This window comes from Eurypyga helias, unplaced genomic scaffold (assembly GCF_000690775.1).
Source record: "Eurypyga helias isolate BGI_N326 unplaced genomic scaffold, ASM69077v1 scaffold12872, whole genome shotgun sequence".
NCBI lineage: Eukaryota > Metazoa > Chordata > Aves > Eurypygiformes > Eurypygidae > Eurypyga > Eurypyga helias.
In genome coordinates this window covers 9608-29212 of record NW_010237922.1, presented here as the reverse complement: position 1 = coordinate 29212, position 19605 = coordinate 9608, and the positions used below count along the sequence as shown (strand labels likewise).

The following is a 19605-nucleotide window of genomic DNA, read 5'->3' as shown; positions in this document are numbered from 1 at the left end:
GCGTCGGGTGATCAGCCCGTGCCTACTTCGCACTTGAGGGTTCGTATCACAAGATGGTGCTATGGAGTTTGCTTAGCTTCAGCACATCCTGAGTGAGGGAGAAAAGTGAGGTGGCCAACACAGAGGGTGTTCAGGGTTTACTCCGGATCTTGTCAGCTGTTCATCGTGCTGGGTGGAATCCAGCTCGGGGTAAAACCAAGCAGTTCTGAAGGATGTGTTGTAGTGTGTAGTGGAGGTAAAAGAAAGTGGGATCTGGGAAGAACTGGTTGTGTCGTTAGTCAGTGATAAGCACAATAGCCCAAAGGACTGTTCATAGTCCTCTGTTTTGTGGCCTTCTCCACGGGTAATGATGGTGTTTATGATGCATGTTGCTTGTGGATCACCTACTGCCATCACCACACTTTGTGCAGATCCTGCACATTCAATAATTGTCTGTTGAAAGGGAGACTTAGCAGCTGTCAGCTGCACTGCGAATAAAAGGAGCTAAGGAAAAAACATTCAGGGAGAACGTGGGCACCAGGTTGTGGCCAGGAGAGCCGCAGTGCTGGGCCTGGCTTGTGAAATGCAACATGGATGGAGTATTTAGAGGCTGTTGACAGGAGCCCATGGGGAGCGAGTCAGTGGCAATGGGGTGCCAGAAGCAGAATGTTACCCAGTGATGTCATGCTGCTAGCGTGCCTGGTTGAGAAAACCAGATGTGATATGGTTGCACTGTAATAAGGTAAAATAATTCACGTTAACCTTATAAATGCACAGTCTTGACTAGAACCACATGCTCTTAGCTCCGTAGGCTTCCCTTGGAGGCCCTGTTCTGCAGGGGTGCTGCACGGTGTCTTGGCTTCTCATATGAAAAATAGAACCAGCACTGACTCTGAAATCACCAGCGTTTATTTTCCACAGATGATCTTGTGCAGGCAGTTCTGGTTGGGCTGCCTGTGGGTTGCTAGGAATTATTGTCTAGTATTACCTCAAAGGCTGCTTTCCCTGCTCTCTCACACAGACTTCATTAACTTATAGGGTGTCTTGGGGATTTGTATACTATAAATTCAGTAGCTGTTTTTTCCTGGTGCTGGGTCTTCTGGTGACCTTCTCTCTGGTTAGGAAGACCCAAGGTAAATTATTTTTGCTTCCTTGTGTCTATTAGAGCTGACAACTCTAGGACTTCACAGCCCAGTATCCTGATGGTGTTTCCTGTCTGTCTTGTCCTCTTCCAGCTACTTCACAACCTGTTTATCAGATGGCAATCCCTTGGGTCAAGTGCAGCCATGACTGCAGCGTGACCAGACTAGAAATGAAGCAGAAGGCTGGTCAGACTACCAGTCTGTCTGTTAGAGCTGTGCTTGCCAGAGGCCTTTGTGTTAGCAATGTACAATTATTAAAAAGACTTGTTTTAAGTAACAATGACGTGGAGTCACTAGCTAATGGTCATTTAAACTTGATTTTTTAAAGAAGATTATTTTCTCAAGTGGCAAAGCTAGAGGAATGGATCTAAAGCCATAATTATCTGGAGGGACCTTACATGCACAGATGCTGTGGATTGCTAGCAAAGAGTCGGCGTGGCACAGTGATACAGCTGAGTTTGAGCTGCTGGGCTGTTTGCTTTTTTTCCTCTTGAAGGTGATCTTTAACTTTAAAGCAAAAGATCTGACCTACACAGGCTTCTTATCTTGCGCAGCAGTGGGCGTAAAACATCCCATTTTTAGAAGCTTTTCTTTCTTCCCCTCTTAAAATTGCCACCTTCAGATTTGAGCAAGTGCCTAGCTGCAGCTCTTTGGTCTGCCACTGTTGGTTCAGAGGGGAACTGCCTGCCCTGTTTCTAGATCTGCATTACAAACGTCTTGCTTGCAGATTGCAGGACATCAGCCTTGCAAACGAAGCTAGAATTGTTTGGGCTGGAAAGCTGCTCAACTACCACTACCTTGCTTACAGACATCATGAGATAAAGAACAGAGGGAGTATGTTGTAGTCAGGTTGCTTATTTTTGTTTGAAACTCCAAGTTCTTGGTCACTGGACCTCTCAAGTCTCATTACTCATTCCTGTGTGTCATGCCATCTGTTTGAGGGAGGAGTGGGGGCCTGGGAACACCACTGCAGTTTTTGTTCTGCTTGTACCTCTGTGTGTGTGATGGGAGATGTGAAACTCTCTGTGGTCTGATCACAAGCGGTTAATGATTTTCCTGAAGCACTGCAGCATGTCAGAGCTGGCAGCAGAACTAGGGGAAGTACATTGCAGTGTGTAGCTCCCAGGCAACATTCCCCGTGTGCTGTGCAGTGGGCAAATGATGATTAATGCTTTCATGCTTGCCCCCAAGTAGGAAAACCCATTTGCAGGGTTCAGTGTTTTCCCGCTTTCGTAGTGTGGAAATGCCGCAAACAGAGCCCGGTCCTGCGTGGTGCAGAACACCCTCTGACTAAGCTGAGCCTGGCAGATGCTGGGGACGATGGCTCCGTGGAGACCCGTGCTAAAACACCTCTGCAGCTCCCTGGCACGGAGGAGGGGGTAGTGCAAGGGTAAACATGCTCTAGGCAGTACATGGGTATCTCAAACCTTGAGGTCAAACTTAGTGTTTTTAAGTGTTGAGACCTCAACTGTGGGCTTGGGAAATGACACAGGCCTATTGATGTTCCAGTGTGCCACTTCCAGGCTCCCTAGGATCGCTCTCCAGGGTTGATGCAGCAATTACATGTTGGAGATATATTACTTATCCTGTACTTTGGACAACCTTCTGACCCTGGTGGGGAACTCTTTTGCTAAGTGGCTAATGTGTTTCAGAGTACTCAAGATTAACCAGTCTGTGCCACCTTCTCACGCATGACACTGAGAGTTGCTGTTTGCTTGACCTTTTCCTTCTGCTATAGGAATGCTTTTAAGCAGAGTGCTGTGGAGATTATAGGGCCATACTTCTCAGAGTTACTCCTGGAATTGCTTTTTGAGGTTTAGATCTACATGTGTGCCTTCATTCTTTGGGGGGTGGGAATAGAAAACTGCCACTGAGAGTTTGGTAATGGCACAGATTGCATCTCAAGTGCACCGGCGTTAGTGTAGCACGCAAAGCAGTGTAGAAATATTCGTAGCTGAACTTTAGCATGTTTGTTCAAGATGCGTTATGGTTTGCCCTTGCATTCTGGATTATCTGGACTTGAGCTCCCTATGCCCTCGGCTACAGTCCCTTTGTTGTTTTTACATACATACTCCAAAAAAGCCAGATTTATTCATCAAAAAGCTGTTGTCTGGTGTGCAAGGCTGTATTGAATGGTCTGACTCTTTTTCTTCCCATCTTACTGGCTGTCTCAGCATTTGAAATGAGCACAGGGGCCAATCTGAAAAAGACTGCTTATCAAAATCTGTGGTATGCTCTTTTTTCATGGATGCAGATTGGGCTATTGCAGGCACAAGCTGGTAAAGTGAATAGTGATAGAATGGGGGAACTGAGGGAAGCAAGGTGTTGATGTTGCAAATCTTTCTTTGAGGATGGCTTTTATCTCTTTAATTATGAAAGAGGTGAAAACAAGTGTGACTTCATTTGTAGAACTTTTGGTAGGAAGTCTCTTTTGTCTTACCCTTCTCTGCAGTTAAGTAGTATTTTGGGCAGAATGGTTATCGTGCTGGAAACATAAATTTTCCCAACCTTTACTGCATGCTGTGATTGCTGCTGTGTTATCACAGCTTTACAGGTTGGGGCTGCAAGTGATTCAGGTCGTATGTGAGAGCTGCTGGCCTAGCCTCTCTCCTTGCAGGTGTTGCTGTCCGTGTCTGGACTGCCAGGCAAAGGTGAATCCAAGTCTTACTGCCCAGCGTAGACTGAAGTGTTACTGCTTGGAGCGCATTCATCGTGTCAAAAAGCAACCCACAGGCTGCTGATGCCAAGCAATGATGATTTTAGACTCTTCCAGAACAGTGTGTGCTGTAACTTTTGAGCTGTTTGAAGAAACTGGCACAGTTGAGTGTGTCTGCATTAAAACTGACCTTAGTAGCTGATGGGGGAGAGAAGTATTCCTGAAGCTGAGGCAGCTAGAGGAAAGCACCTAGTTGTGTTAACTAAGTCAGTTTCCAGAGGTGGCTCTTCAGTCCTTGACTTTGTGGTGGTGGTGTTCTGTCCTCCCCTCCCCCTTCTTGGATGGGTTGTCTTCCCCCCCCCATGCTCAGCCATCCTAGATATCTGGATGTACTAAGCTATGACTCTTGGTATTGATCAACATGAGGAGTAAGAGATCTGGAGTTGTGCTCTGTCAGTCAGGAGAGGTGGCATTGTGTCACTGCAGCTGGCAACCAGATCCTTGGCTTCCCTGTCCTTTCCTCCTATGCTACATGAATCCAACAGAATTGCCACCCCAGCTCCCTTGGTTGTTGACTGTAAAGCGTTGATGGACTGGCAGTTTGAGTCACAGCTGTTGAGTTGGTGTTCCCTGACTACAGAGCCTGGTAATTCTCATGGCCTGTCACTGCACCAGTTGGTGGCAGTTCTCAAAGATGAATGCGTTGAGTTCAAAATAGATTCTTCTGTGTACACACCGGGATGTGGTAAATCACAAGATCTTCATGGTCACACTTAATGTAGCTCTTCTTTAAATAGGACAACATTGCTTCCCTGCTTCAGGACTTAATGAGCCCATCCTGCATATTTACATGCTTTTAATCCTTCTCCAACTGTGTTATGAAAAGCTTTTAACATGAGGTTAGCTGGTAGAGCACTGGACCCATGAAAATCTAAGTTTTTGCTGTGTAAAGTGGGAAACTAGCTTTTGCAAGGAACAGAAATGAGAGAGATGTCGCTAAACTATTGTCTCAGGGCTGATTTAGGTACCAAGGCTTTAGTTGGTCTTGTTCTAGCAGTTCCAAGTCTTGCCCTCTGTGCTTGGTGAAGTGCTCAGCGCTGCATTGCTGGTGCTGTGCAGATGCAAGTTCAGAGCTTGGGCACTGCTTTCCGGAACTGTATCCAGATGCTGTGCTACGTTCAGTGTTTCATACTGTAGTCTGGAAGGGAGCATCTTCCCAAAACGGGGCTCTGACATCCCGTGCTGTAGGATTGCCCCCACGAGCAGAGTCTTGCCCAAAGCCAACCCAGTCTGATCGGTGTTCAGACGGGTGTTCACAGTACGGGCTTTGCTGCATGGGAACAAACCCCATGTTCCTTCACAAACAAGGCTCACTTTGTTCCTCTGGAGCTCTGGTTCTGCTCTCTTGCTGACAGGCCCTGTGCTCTGTCAGAAGCCACTGGCCAGCACTAAATCAAGACACTCTTAGCTTCGTTTTCTCTACCCGTCGGTCAGTTTATGCCTTGTGAGAGTCAGGTGCTGTTGTTACTGTATGTCTGCTGGCGGAGGGTTTGTGTCTGTCTCAAGGTGTCTGTAGCTTTCAGTGGTTCTCCTGGAACACTGAAGGTAAGTTGGAAAGCGACTCTTGATCCCTGATTATACAAAGTAGGTTTGTAACAGAATGTTGCCCATCTTTGCTGTAACTTATGTAGTGGGAACCTGTGGTTTGAGTGGTGCATTTGATGTGACCTTTCCATAAGAAAAGCTTCGTTTATTTTGGTGTAGGAAGTGAAGCATTTTTTGGTAGCTATTAGCCCTTCACTTCCTGATGTGTAATACTATATTTCACACTGTTGTGAACCTGGAGGACCTGATGTGCAAATGCATGCGGCCTTTTATACATCTGCTTTTTGCAGTGGGCCCTCTCTGTGAGGGAGTGCAGGTGCACAATGTGTTGTGCTACTGCATCTGATAAAAAAAAAATGAGTGCTTGGAGGGAATACCAGGAAGCATGTGGCAGTATTTTCTAACTGCCAGCCCGTATTCATTGGCTCTGAATTGCATCTGCATGCTGTTCTCTCCTGTTGTCACAAAAGCACCAGGAGTCTGTATTTGTAATTCTGCTGCACCTCTAAAACCTGACTCTCAAACCAGAGTTGACAGCTCTTCCATCTGTTGTTGACCTCTGCTCATTCACATGGATATCTGCCACGTTCGTCAGGAGCTGATGCGATCTGTCCCCTAAATGCAGGTTAGCCTGGGGCCTTGGCTTACACGAGTTGTGACTGCAACACACATTTGCTATGAGAACTGTTTAGTATGACTTCCCGTTTCGCTTGTAAGTTGTGACTGAGCCACGAATGATGGAGGATGCTGTGTAGACGTTAACATACTCCTGCTGTGGTGGAACAAGATGTATTGGCTCCCAGAGCTGTGATTACCTCCGAGTCACTTGGGTCAGCCGAAGGCACAGAGCGGGTCAGGAAGTAATCTAGAAAAGATATGGGTTGTCTAGAAGCCACGTCAAGCGCTTCGGGCAGGAGTGAGGTGATGGGATGTAGTTGGCTATATACAGATAGAGGAAGGGTCTATATTGCAGAGTGTGTGCATATAAAACTTAGTGTAAAAGTGAGATCACTGAGTTGCCTTTTAAGAGAGAATTCACCCCAGCCTCGGAGTTCTCCAGTACATAGACAAGTCAGACTGGTGCCACTCAGCGTGCCCTCTGGGCTGTGGGACAAACCTTTCTAGTCTGGGGTTACCCAAGTCCTGGTTTTGACCCCTGGCCTACCTTGCAGACAAGTGTCAAAGGAGACTGTCTCATGTTCCTGATTGATGGACTTTTGTGTTCTCTTGACAGCTGCCATTAACCTAGCCAAGCTGAAGCTGTTCAGACACTACTACGTCATGGTGAGTAAAACACCTGTATGCGTTTGTACAGAGCACTTGGAAGCTGTTCAAGCCTTTTGGTGGATAAGCTACTACAGCTGGTGGATGTGGCGGAGGTGTTCCTTGTTCTGTGTTAGGGCTGTACTTTGGCATCTTGGTCAACTGGGTTACAATCCTCAAAGCAATATCCTTTCTCTTACTGTTGCTTGCATCCTTCTGTCTATCTTTAAATTGGTTCCAGCTATTTGTAACGCTTACTAATTTCCTCTGGAGACAGCTTGAGCTGCCAGTTGAATTGATGGGCTTGAATAACGTACTGTAAACTTGCTAAAAATTAAACTTGGGACCAAATGGTGCCTTGAGATGCATGTGTGGAGTTTCACGTTGAGTCAGTAGGAGCCATGAGCATACCTCCCAAGAGAGCATAGGCTCCTTGATGATTTCCAACGGCCTCATTTCAGACTCTCATCAGTAGTAAAGCAATAAATTGCACCCTTGATTGTTCAAGTTCTACAAAACCCTAATGCTTAAAGCATTCTCCTGCTGTAACTTAAGTGTGTTAGCAGTAGCTTGAGTCACTTGGGCACTCTACAAGCAGTAGAGCCCCCAGCCTATATCTTCTATCCTTATCAAGGAGCATAATAAAGCTAATCTGACACAATGAGTTGTCTGAGAATTGCTTGAGCTATTTCTCTGGAAAAATAGGTTCTATAAGGATGGTGCTGTTGTTCTTATTTGTGCTTTCTCCTTTTCCTTCCCAGATTGTGTGTTACATTTACTTCACACGGATCATTGCAATTCTCATAAAGATTGCTGTTCCATTCCAGTGGAAATGGCTGTACCAGGTATTTGCCAGCAAAGGAAAATACATTCATTCCTTGATTATTTTTTTCTTATTACTTTTTAAATACGACTGCACCAAAAAAAATATTCCATAATGGTTCCTCACGTAGTACTGGAAGATATCAGAGCACAGTGCCGCACCCTGTCTCCTCCTGATTTTTGTCTGATGTGCCTAAGGTGGCAGGAATATATTTTTAGTTTTATGTTTGTCCAGCAAGGCTGCTGGATTATACATGAGATGTCTGAAAGTAATTGCATTATTGATTTTAGTGTTTCAATTTAAAAATGTCTGAAGGAAATTAATCAAGAACATACAAAGGAGAAAAAAAAATTAGTCAGGTTTGCCCTGTGTAATTGAGGCCCCAGGGAGCTGGTGAAATAGGCTTTTGCTCTTCCATCTAGAGGCTTTATTTGCCGAGTGACTCTTAAATACTTGGTTTCTTAACATATAATCCAAGTAACTGTGCAGGGAGTCTTTGGAATACATTAACTGTAGAAAAAACCAAACAACTTAAGGATGGAGTTTTTTTTCCTCCTCCTTTAAAAGCCAAGTCTTGCTGTAATTCTCCAAAAGCACTGGAGTGATGCTAGAACTGTAACTGTATTTAAAGTGATGGGGAAAGCTGAAAGGACAAAGGGCTTGACAGCCTTTAGCCTGGGATTAATGATAACAGGGCAGGAATTGCTTTGTTGTATCTGCTGTGGCACAGGCTTCTTGGCCATTAAATCTTGAACCTTATGAATGAGGAGAAACATTTCATGACCATGAAAGATGACAGGACTGAACTTCAACCTTGTGTTTTGACTTGCAGCTGCTGGATGAAATGGCCACGCTTGTCTTCTTTGTCCTCACTGGGTACAAGTTCCGTCCAGCGTCAGACAACCCTTATCTACAGCTTTCTCAAGACGATGAGGATGACTTGGAGATGGAAGCTGTGTAAGAACCCCTCCCACCCATATTTCTTAACTCCTCACTTGATTTGAGAAAACTAATGTTTACGAACAGTTTACTCTAAGTCCCTCTTTGAAAGAGATTTTGATCTGCCCACATGTTTAAAGATGAGGTGTCTGTTTGGTGCGTGTTAAGCCAGAGGTTTGAGATGTGCATCGGAGTCTGAGTTGGATATTGCAGTAGTGTGGAATAAACTGGTAAAGCTTTTCACAGGGCATAAAACTTCCCCATGAAAACATCATGTAGCTTCTGTGTTTGTTCTGTGTTGCTGAGCACCAACAAACCTTACAGACAGTCATTAATGCTTCATAATTAAAAACAGCCCCAAACAACCAAACCAACGACAAACCCAAACTACCAATCTACAGAAAATGAGTGAGCATGGTGTAAGGTCCCTTCTACCTTGAAGTTCAGCCTGTGGCTTTGCAGAAATTTATCTTAAATAACGCTGAGCTGAGGAGATGGATTTTTCTCAATACTCCTCACTGTTCCATTCCTGGCTGCTAAACCGTGAGGCATCACAAACACGGTAGGACCCAAGTTAGTCTGGAGAAATTACGAAGCAGGGCTCAGGGTAAGTCCCTGTCACTTTCTTTGCAGTAGTTTTTCTGAGGACTTAAAAAAATGAGTGACTTTTCTGAATCTATAATAGAAACTGCCCTAAGAAATTCAGCATGCTGGAAGTGTTGAATACAGCTATAATTGCTGCAGACTCTCTTGCCTTAGTAAGAGCAGAGCTCACCTAATCTCTTCAGTGAAATTCAGCATGCTGGAAGTGTTGAATACAGCTATAATTGCTGCAGACTCTCTTGCCTTAGAGCAGAGCTCACCTAACCTCTTCAGTAGAATCCATTTCATGCATAATTGCAGTTCATGTACATGCTCAGAAGCCTGTTCCCAAGATTTTTTTTTTTCCCCATTTCTGCAAGTCTCTTTTTACCTAATATCGGGTAAAACAAATCAACACTCCAGTTTTTATTGCAGGGGCAAAAAGTCAGAATGCATCTGCCCTCTTAGTTAGCTCAGAAATAGAGTTTATTGGGGAATACTTGTGAGGACGTTTGAGGTAGAAACCAGCCTGAACTACCATGCAAGGAGTTTAATTTCTCAGAAGTATCCCTAGTAACAAAGATCATCTTTCCAAATGCTTGGCAGTTTTTGCTATGGGTCCATAAAATTGGCCATTGGTGCACACAGAATCCAGCCGGTGTGTAGTGACCCTAACATCACTGTGACTTAAGTGTTTCAGTGGTTTATGTACAGAAGCTGTTTTCAATTTGGGAGCTGGTAAGTCAACACCCATGTTAGGAAGGCACCGTCTGCACTGCAAGATATGGCAGGATTTGTGATTGTACAGAGAAGAGCTTTTTTTCCCTATAAGATTGACTGTTAAAGTGAATTTCAACTGTGTGTGATGTGCTTAATTAATTATAGTTGGGGTTTTTTTAGGACTAATAATATGACACCTTTCACATGTAGTGATTTCAGTAAATTGGAGAAGCTGCTAAATTTGAGAACCTGCCAGCTGGAGGAAGCTTAATGAACTAATTGAGTGAGTTACATCTTGCCGTAGTGAAATGGGCATTACTAGAAACCCGAGGATCAGAATTCCTTGTGAGCCTTCTAGTAAGGCGTTTGAGTTTTCCTTGTTGTGCCTTGTGGGTCTGCCCAACTTAGCCTTGCTTGAATTTTTCTCATTTGATTCACCCGAAGTTTTACTCCATCTGGGACTTGGCAGGCTGTAAGCTGGAAGTGTCTCGTCCTTCCTTCCTCAGCTGCATCAGGGAGGTTGGGTCTGCACGTATTTGAAAAGCGTGGGCTATGTGCTTTCTGTGACAGGTAAAGCACTGAAATGAAAGTGTATTAAATTTCTTCTTGACTTGGTCCTGCTGGTCCTATTTTTTGCTTTTATAAATATTAAATGTTGTTTCTGTGGGGAAAAAATACCAAGGCGTATTTGAACAAGTGACTAAGTGCCTGACAGCATCCTGAGTAACCATTGTATGATGTGTCTTTCATGTGATAAATACCCACTTGTCTTCAGAGGCTATAGCACAAGTTAAAAGCCTGCAAACTTCAAGTCTGCCATGTCTTATTGCCAGGTTTTACGGTTGTTTGCCTCGCCCAGAGGGTTTTTGTTAAAATCAGGCTCTTAAAAACGTTTGCTGCAGAAGCATTCATTTTCTTTAGACTCAACATTTCTATGAGCCAGCAGAGGGGAGAGCTGTGAGGTCATCAAGCCTGTTTTCCAGGCTTTCTTGGCTTCCAGCAAAAATTAGGACACTTGAAATGCAGTTTTCTAGCTTATGCCTGTTTTCCTGCGGTGCAAACTGTACAAAGCTCAGTCTGGCAGGAAATGTAAATATTAAGCACAGTGTAGAAATCCGCCAAGTTTCAAGAAAAGTCTGAAGATAGGGTGTCTGTGATAGAAGCAACATAAGGCACAAATCCTCCTGATGTAAATTCTTAACTCTTAAAAGTAAAATACAAATCAAGAACTGCAAGGGTAACTTGTAGTAAGTCTTTTCAACTACCACACTTCTACCTTGGGATAGGACTTTTTCATCACTTCTCCCACGCTCTGCAGAAGTTTTCCTCGTGGAGAGGAGAGTATGACTAACCCTGAACTGAGGACCAGTCTGTTCTTTTTCAAGTAGGGTCAATAGCTGTTCATCATCAACCAAGTGGCTTTCAGCAGATGCTGTGCTGGGCAGCTTCCTGGCCCCGCTCTGTCGGTAGGAGGGCTTGTGGCTGACAGTTCGTTCAAGGACTCTGTTTGAAAAGGCGCAGCCACGCTGGGCACAACGAGTTGTCAGGCTTCTCTGGGGCATGAACGCAAAAATCTAAACAGTGCAGTGGGTGAGGAAGGGCGAAGGAAGCAGTTTGGGTTCTTTACTCTCGCGGTAAGTTATTTCACGAGCTGAATAAGTTTGCTTTGAATGTTAGGTACCGAAGTGCTCTTCTGCACATCTTAGTTGAGACTAAGTTCGTACGTCCCTGTGGGGTTAAGGTACTTCCACTGGCGGAGAAACTGCAGGAAAAGCCATTAATGGCTTTGTTCTCAGTTCAGTAAATCCATCTTGCTGAGTGCGTGGAGGCTGAACTTGTTTTTCATTAACACCCAAACCAGCTTCAACAGAGCGAGCTGTTGTGGTAACACTGACCTACCTTTGCTTATGCCTCAGGATCTGGAGTTTCTCACTGTATCATGAGGCAACCTATTCTGTGCTGAGACTTGAAGCCCTGGTTGGTTGCTTTTCTCTCTCAGGTTGTGCTTCAAGGCAGACTGATTCATGCTGCTCTCCATTAGAAGTGATTTTCCTCACCTAACATCTTTCCCATGCAGAGATCAGCTGTTTTGCTCCACAGCTGATCAGTTTTCACTCTGGTTTGTGATAGCTTGTAAGGGCTTGCTGCTGCCAGAATCGCAGTGTTTCTTGGACTGTAAACCAAACAGGAGGAAAGACAGCTGAGGTGCACTGCTGTAGAGGGCTGAAAGTGCTTCTGTGAGCGTTCAGCCATCCCTTTGACACCTTGGGTACGATGCGGAGTGGGGGAAGAAGACTACAAAATTTCCACAGCGTGCCACCACTGTGTGATGCAGTGTTCAGGGAACACTTTGTGCCTCACTTGTGACAGGTATCCCTCTTACAGCACAAAAATTCTCTCTGGAGATGGATCATTAGTGAGCAGGACTTTTTACAGTAGCATTTTAGCTACTGCTAGCTACTGCTAGAGATGCAATTCAGCAAGCTGCAGGTGAGGAACACTTACTAGCAGTATCACAGGCCAGAGCTGAAGTCCTGATGCTGCTCAGAGGGCTAGAATGAGAATTGCACTGTGCTTGGTCTTAGGGCTGATTACCTGCATTTTACTGGGCACTGTGATGTGTTGGCTGTGCTGATTTTGAGAGGGAAATAGCCCATTGTACACAAGCATTTGAGAAAATGAGGACTTGAGCTATGCTACACCCCATGTCATGAGACCAGAACAGTGCTCATCAGATGGTCTTTACCTTTCACTGTTGAGGAATCCACCCCAAAATCTTCCCAGTTTGTCACTTTCTTGCAGGGCGGGGGGGACAGTGAATGGCCCCTCCAGCAACAAATGACATGACCTGGCTGCAATTTCAGTGTGTAGCTGTTTGTCCTGTCCCTCCCTGACTCTGGGAACTGGATCATTCCCTCTTAGCCATAACCTCTCATCATTCTTGTCATCATCTTGTGTGTGCAGTGAGTTAGGAATCGTATCAGAGTGCAGTGCTAAAATCTAGGCTGTGTGCCAGGGGGATCTCACTAGCTGTGAGTCAAGTGCTGGGACCGCTCTGGTGTCGTGTATGTGCGAAACACCAGTTTATATACCCCGCTATGTCTGCTGTTGCACTGCCGTGTTAGCTGCTCACTTGGTTTGTAGTCCATTGTAATCTTCAGCCCCTTGCTGTGGAATTGATAACTGAGCCCCTTTTTCTGTAATTATGAAGTTTCTTCTTTCTGAAGAGTAAACTTTGTAGCTGTATTGCTGCACTGTCCCACGTTATTCAAGCCATTACTTTGATTTGCCAGAATATTTCTGCATTCTAGTCCCGTTCTCAAACATGTAGCTCTGAGTGTCTCCTGCAGATCAAATAAGCAAGTTCTCTATTCCATTACCCTGGCAATTACTGAAAATACAGAGCAGAAGTGAACCCGGGACAGACCTCTCTGGAACCATACTCAGTGTTCTTTCATTTTTGACAGGAAACCATTAAGTACATCTCAGTGCGTGTGTTTCCAGTTAGTTATGCATCTACTTTAATGGTTTTGTTTAGGTCCTGTTTCCCCAGATTTTTTTCCTATGGGTTTGTGATAAAACCTTTGTCAACAGGGAGAACTTGGGATTTACATGTTCTCTCTGCTGGTAAGCTCTGATCTTTCTCCTTTAAACAGCCTGCTTGGGTTTTTTTGGGTTTTTTTTTTTTCTCCTCAGTAGGGCATAAAGTTGCTGTTTGATCTGTACTCTTCTGACCCTCTCCCCATTCCCTTCAACACAAGCTGACCTAGTCCCGCTCTCAGGTGTCCGACCCACTGACAGTCCCAGCACTGCCTCCGCCGGAGTCGCTGAGCACACCAGTTTGCGTGCGTTATTTTTACAGAAGCGGATACCTAATGTGGGACTAAGGGCTTTATCAGAGAGTATCTGAGGATTGCTGTTCCTCTTGGGTGACACTGTGAAGATGCTGTTGGCCGGTCTGAGGAAAAAACCTTTTCTTACACGGTAACAGCAGGCGAAAGCACACACGGTCCGACAGCGGCGTCTTTGACCAGGGCAGCCTTGCGTATGCTTCCAGGCATCCCTCATGAAGGCAGCGGGCTGCTGGCACTCCTACTTTCAGCATCCAAACTAAGCTTTGTAGCACATTTTTGGAGGGGGAAAAAAAAAATACCTGTGTGGAATGAGAATCTTCTTGTGCACAAGAGTAAAGCAAGAGTCTTGTGCATGCGAACAGCCCGTTTGTGTAGCAGCGGAGGAAGCTGCGGGCCCGAAGAGCTTGCTGATGGCTGAGGTAGTCCTGAGAGGAGCGGTGCTGTTCTGGCCGGGTAAACAGTTCGCTCTGCCTCATGTTGGAATGGTATTATGAGGCTTTATAGCTCGGTGGTCAGATGGCCATGACAAATCCGGACTTAGATGGTTTAAAAAGGATGACCTCTCTCTCTTCTTTTTTGCTGTTCGCTGACTAATTTTGCTATTAGCAGGAGTTGGTGTGCATTAAGCTAATAAGGCTCATTTGGGCCACTGTCCACCATGAGTGCATTTGTATAATACTTTGTACCTATTAAAAGCATTCCCAATGCAGAAAGGCTTTTAATGCACAGAATGAAGGGTGCTCAGCTGTATAGCAAAATGTTTTTTAAGCAAAATTCTCAGGATTTGGCAAATAAACACCTGGTTTAACTGTTTAACCACCTCTGCCATCTTCTTTCAAGTAGGAGCAAGTATTACTTGCTGGTTGACTTTAAGGATAGATGGGGAGGGCCTTGAGGCTCCCGAGGAGGTTGGCCTTGCTCCCAACACCCGTCAGGGCCGTGTCCAAGATGATACCGGGCCTGCAGAACGGTAGCGACAGGGGAGACCGAACATGGAGACTGCTCGGTCTTGGTAAAGAGACTCCCCAGAAGTATGGTTTGGTGTGTGCAGGAGCATGAGCATGGGCTCTTGGTGACAATGGAGGTTACAGTTCTCTCATGTTTCTCCCCTCTCTTCCAGGGTGACAACTTCCGGAGTAATGGAAGGCATGAAGAAGGTCAAGAAAGTGGTGAATGGTTCCGCAGAGCCCCGGGGCGAGTGGGAAAACACGGCATGACGAACTGGACTAAGGCAGCACTTTCAGAGAAACTTTTTTAATTTATTAATATTATTCTCAGTGGAAAGGGAGCAACTAGCACTTCCCAACACTGAAGCTGCAGAGTGGGGTGTGTCTCGGGGGAGCAAAGCAGTGCAGAAATGTAACTATTCCTCTGATGGTAAGAAAACGGCATCTCTTGGCACCGGCGAGGAGTGCGAAGCTTTCCTAGGGACTTTGGGTAGCTTATGGGTTTGTTTTTTATTTTTTTTCCCCCTTTCTGGATCGGTTAGGTCTTCTGAATTGTTTGCAGTTGCGTTCTTAAGGCTGTGTAATACTGATGTGAAGAGAGACCTTTAGTGTGTATGTAAAGTATATATTTTATATAATGCGCATATATATACACACACTTGCTATGTAACATGTATGCTGGTTATTACAAAGCATGTCAGAAGGTGGGAAAAGAAGACGAGAGATGTAAGTATTTTATTTTTTTTTTTCTTTTTATAAACGCTCCTTTTGGCTTGGACAGAACGTTGCAGAGCAAACGCATCGACACAACTGCAGTCATTTGAGAGACTAAATGGGGTATTGGGTTGGAGGAATCCTGCCACTGCTCACATCAGTGGGAAAGTTGATAAGCATCTTCTTGTCTTACATTCAAGTGGACACCTGCATGGGTGTCAGGTTTTCAAATGTCTTGCTATACGGGAAGCAAGTGACTGTTCTCCATTAAAAGCACTAGCCCGTAGTGCAATAAGCAGCAGTGTAATTCTCCGCTGTTCCTGGAGTTGCTCTTGATTCACACCCACCTGACCAGAAGTTACACGAGAGGTGTAAGACTGATGCTTGCTTTTAGGAGTCTGCCATGCTATCTTAACACTTAATTTCAAACTGTGGCCCAGAGCACTTTGATCTGCTTTATAAAGTATTTTCAAGGTATTTCGAAAACCACTCCTTCCTGGCACGGTATAAACAGTACCAGAATCTCCAGTGGAAACCTGGCTAGCAAATGTACTGCAGCATAAATCTCTGGTTCACCTTCATCCTGAGTTACCTCTCTGGCTGGCTAATTGTTCCTCTCTGGCTACGTAGGATTAATGATACTGCTGTTTGCGATGAGCTGAGCTGGTCAAAATGGTATTGCTGTCAAAACCAGGCAACTGTAGCTCCCAGTCCTGGATGTGTGTTGTTAGGAGAAGGGAAGATCATGACCAGAACACTCGGTGCAGGGCAATATGGAAGTTTTAACTATTAGCTGCAAATCTGCAGCGGAGTCTTTAGAGACATGTTACAAATGCCACGTGTGTTTTTTCTGTACTACTCTGGTATTGTTAGTCAGGCAGACTGGTGGTAGTAAGGCATAGCAAATGATTGTTAATTTGGGGGAGGACGGAAGTGGTTCGCTGATGTAATGAGGATAAGCTTTAAGATAAGTCAAGCGAGTATAACTTACTGACCCACTCAAGCCTTAATATCCGTGTAGAGACGTTGACGTATGGTGCTGTCGAGCAAAGTGCTTCTCTCAGGGTGATAGGGATAGGCATCATCATGGAGCTTTGGATGTGCCAGCATCTTTTACGAACTCACTTAGGAATTGCTTTTTTTGGCTGAGGGGATTACAGTGCTGGGGCACAGCTGATTGGAGAACTGTTAGCTACTAGGGGCTTTAATTCTTTAAGAGCAGAAGGGGGGTTGTCTTTCATAGAATCATAGAACAGTTTGGGTTGAAGTGACCTTAAAGATCATCTAGTTCCAACCCCCCTGCCATGGGGGGATTCATGTCTTGAAGAGGGATTGTAGTCCTTTTAAGAAATAAGCAGTCTGTACCAAGACTGGCTGTTTGAGGAGCAGCATTTTTTTTTTCTCTGGTTGCCCCTACTTTTCCCAGGTGTTGGTTCTACGCATCACGGAAATGGTAGAAATGAATCCAGCTTCTTGGATACGTGGAACTGGTTTCTCTTTAGGTACAGCACGAGAACAGCCCTCTTCTCTCAGCACTGTGTTTTCCTCCTCGGCTGTAACTGCAGGTATCACAGCAGCGATGGCTTGTGTTTTGATGTCATTGTCCTGCAGAGAGAGATGGTTTTAGTGAAAACAGGGACTTGCACCACTAGAAAGGCTGTTAGGTGGTCTATGAGCCCTTTAGACCTTCTGTAGGAAGAAATCTTCTGCATGTTATGTAGCTGAGGTGTGAGGAATCGGACTATAAACAAACATAGGCAGTCCCAGCTCATCGTACCCTTAAATACAATACCTGAAAAACATCCTGTCGCTCTCTGCACTGTTATGTTACTGTCTGTCCCTGCGGGAATGTCACCATTTCCATCCAAAGGGCTACTCAAAGAGGATGTAAACTTTGTTCGGAGTAGTCTGCTGGCACTGAGGTATGTAAGGGATGAGGATCCGCTGTCATGAACAGAAGCACAACAACAGCGTGAATCTGGACCTAGAACCTGCTAATACCTTTTGTAGATGAGATGGAATTCTGTTGGGTGTGGCGTTTCACCCAAAACCATGAGGGCCTGTGCCAGGATCCCAGCCTGGGATGAGCTGGTTCCAAACAGCTGCCTGTTCCATACCTCAGCATCAGCGGAGCTGCCGATTCAGCGAATGCGTTTACCTTGGTCTCAGGTTTCTTTTTCTATATGCACTTCTTCTGCTAAAGTTGCCTGTGGTTTCGGTGGATCTGCCAAGTCCTTGGCTCGGTAGTCAAAGGCCAAAAAATGGGTAATTTCTTTTTATCTTGGTATGAAAAGCCATGGCAGTACTCCAAAAGTGTTTGTAGAAGAGCGTTTTTCCAACTTCAGACCTGAGCTTCAGCGCTCGGCTGGCACTTAGTGCGGGATGCTACCCAGCAGCACAACAGGAGCTAGTAAGGGCTAGTGAAGATGAGTGTGGATGTGCAAGTCAAGAAACAGTGATAGGAGGTTCTTACTGCAGTCGTTTCCAAAGCGAATTTCTTTCTGTGGTGGAATTCCTCGGAGCAGGTCAATAAATTTGCCTCGCAGGGTTGTATGATGGATGGGACGGTGGCTGGGATGGAGAGGATGGCTGTGGTTGTGCTTCTGCAGCACAGTGTGTGCTGCACCGCAAAGCATGGGAGGGAGGGCTGCTCCCTCCTTCCTCCCGAGGTGAACCCACATCTGCCTGACTGGCAAGTGCGTGCCTCTCGCGGGTGAAAAGCAGCAGCTTGGAGCTCACCAGGCGGGATAATCGCAGCACTTGCCTTTCACATGCTGATGGCCTGCCTGGTAGGAAGCTCTGGCTTTCTTGGGGAGAGAAAACTAGAGCTGCTCGTGGCTTAGATTGTTTTGGGATACAGCCTTACTTTCCTGCCTTTGCCTTTTCCTGCAATTAAAATAATCGCCCTGCGAGTACACGGTGGCGTAATGACAGGAGTCCTGGGAAGGCAGGTCGGGGACAATTGGGGCTAAATGGTTGTGAAGGCTGCAGCGGGGTGCTTGGCACCCTCTGCAAACAAAACGGAGATGGGTCCGGTCTCCAGTTGCAATGCAGGTTTATGCCCCCACAAATCCCTCCTGACGATGACGTGCAAATGCCACGGATGCGCTCCTCCTTCCGGCTGGAACTGCTCAGCAAGCTGTCTTCCATAGGAAACCTCCTTGCAGTGCAACTGCCAGACTCTGGCGTTCTTCAGGCTTGGAAAATGTTTTCCTTGCTGCTTCGTCAAGAGCCGTACTAAAGGAAAGCGAGACAGAATGGGGTCATCTGGAACGCTGCTGCCGCTCGCTCCGAACGTGGCGGTTCGCCTTGAAGGAGCCACATGCTGTCCTATTAAGCTGCTCTTTCATGTTGTCATCGAACTCAGCGTGTCGTGATCTGTGCCGTGCATTGTTCAGTGTTTCTCTCCAGCTGAGTGCCCTCTTCCTGGATTTCCATGCTGGCATACCCTGGGAGCATGTTGTAAAAATTTGCTGCATTGCAGCATTTTGTCTTGGAGCTGGTAATGTGGAAGATGTATTTTTCTAAGCTAAGTGGCCTCTCTCTAGCATGAGTGCGCCCCCACTGTGTATCCTTCAGCACTGTTGCATTCCTTCTGGCTGTGAAAAGGGCATGTCCTGATCACTCCAGTGTCCATTTGGAGCAAGTCCAGTGGATGATTTTTAGTATGTTAAGCTGGTGTTGGTGGTTTTTTTTTCCCTTCTTACAGTATGCATCTCTGCCAGAAGAGCGATGCAGTCTGGCCAGAGGCAATCAGATTGATAAGAAAGGGGATTTTTCTGTTGTCTATTTGAAAATTGCCAGCTGCATTTGAAGCTAAATGTTGGGTATTTGTATGCTCTGTTGAGCTCTGAGAACTGCAGCTGCTTAGCTGTTAATAAAATAATTGGGTAGAACTGCAGGTATCAAAGGGGAGGGAACCCTTCTTCCTTCCCTCCACCTGCTTTGTCTCCTTCAGTGTGACCTGTCATGATAGCAAGCAGACTACTGTTACCTTAAATGTGTTTTATTGATTTCTGTGTTCTGAACTCTAACCATAAAACGTTTCCCCATTTTTCACCTCTGGAAAACGAGTGTGGAGCCGTGGTCTGCAGCAGATGGAAGGTACAGTGATACTTGAAACATAATGGGACTTCAGGCTGTCTGAAACCTGTGACCTTGTGTGTAACTCCAGTAACCCGAATGTTTCATGAAAACCGAGGTGGTGCTGCCCAGAGGCACTTGGCTGATGCTTCTTTGTGTTCCCTGGGGCTGATTTGCTGGAAAAATGTTTTTCTAAATTGGATTCATCTGGCTTTTATTGTAGCTGCTGGGTATGATGCTGTTTGGGGCTTATGAATCACTTAGCAATATTGGGAAGCGGTGTATTTTCCCCCTTGTA

General features: G+C 45.6%; 1 protein-coding gene across 1 annotated transcript in view; it reads left to right on the top strand.

Annotated features, from left to right (window-relative positions):
- GPR107 (G protein-coupled receptor 107) overlaps nucleotides 1-15239 on the top strand; it is a gene marked incomplete at its 5' end in the record, with an annotated part of 30644 nt that extends 15405 nt beyond the window's left edge. Inside the window, 4 exons of the mRNA XM_010147666.1 lie at nucleotides 6617-6666; nucleotides 7407-7490; nucleotides 8301-8425; nucleotides 14684-15239. Coding sequence (XP_010145968.1) covers nucleotides 6617-6666; nucleotides 7407-7490; nucleotides 8301-8425; nucleotides 14684-14780 — 356 coding nt within the window. The remainder of the gene's footprint in view (nucleotides 1-6616; nucleotides 6667-7406; nucleotides 7491-8300; nucleotides 8426-14683) is intronic.
- Between the last annotated feature and the right edge of the window lie 4366 nt (nucleotides 15240-19605).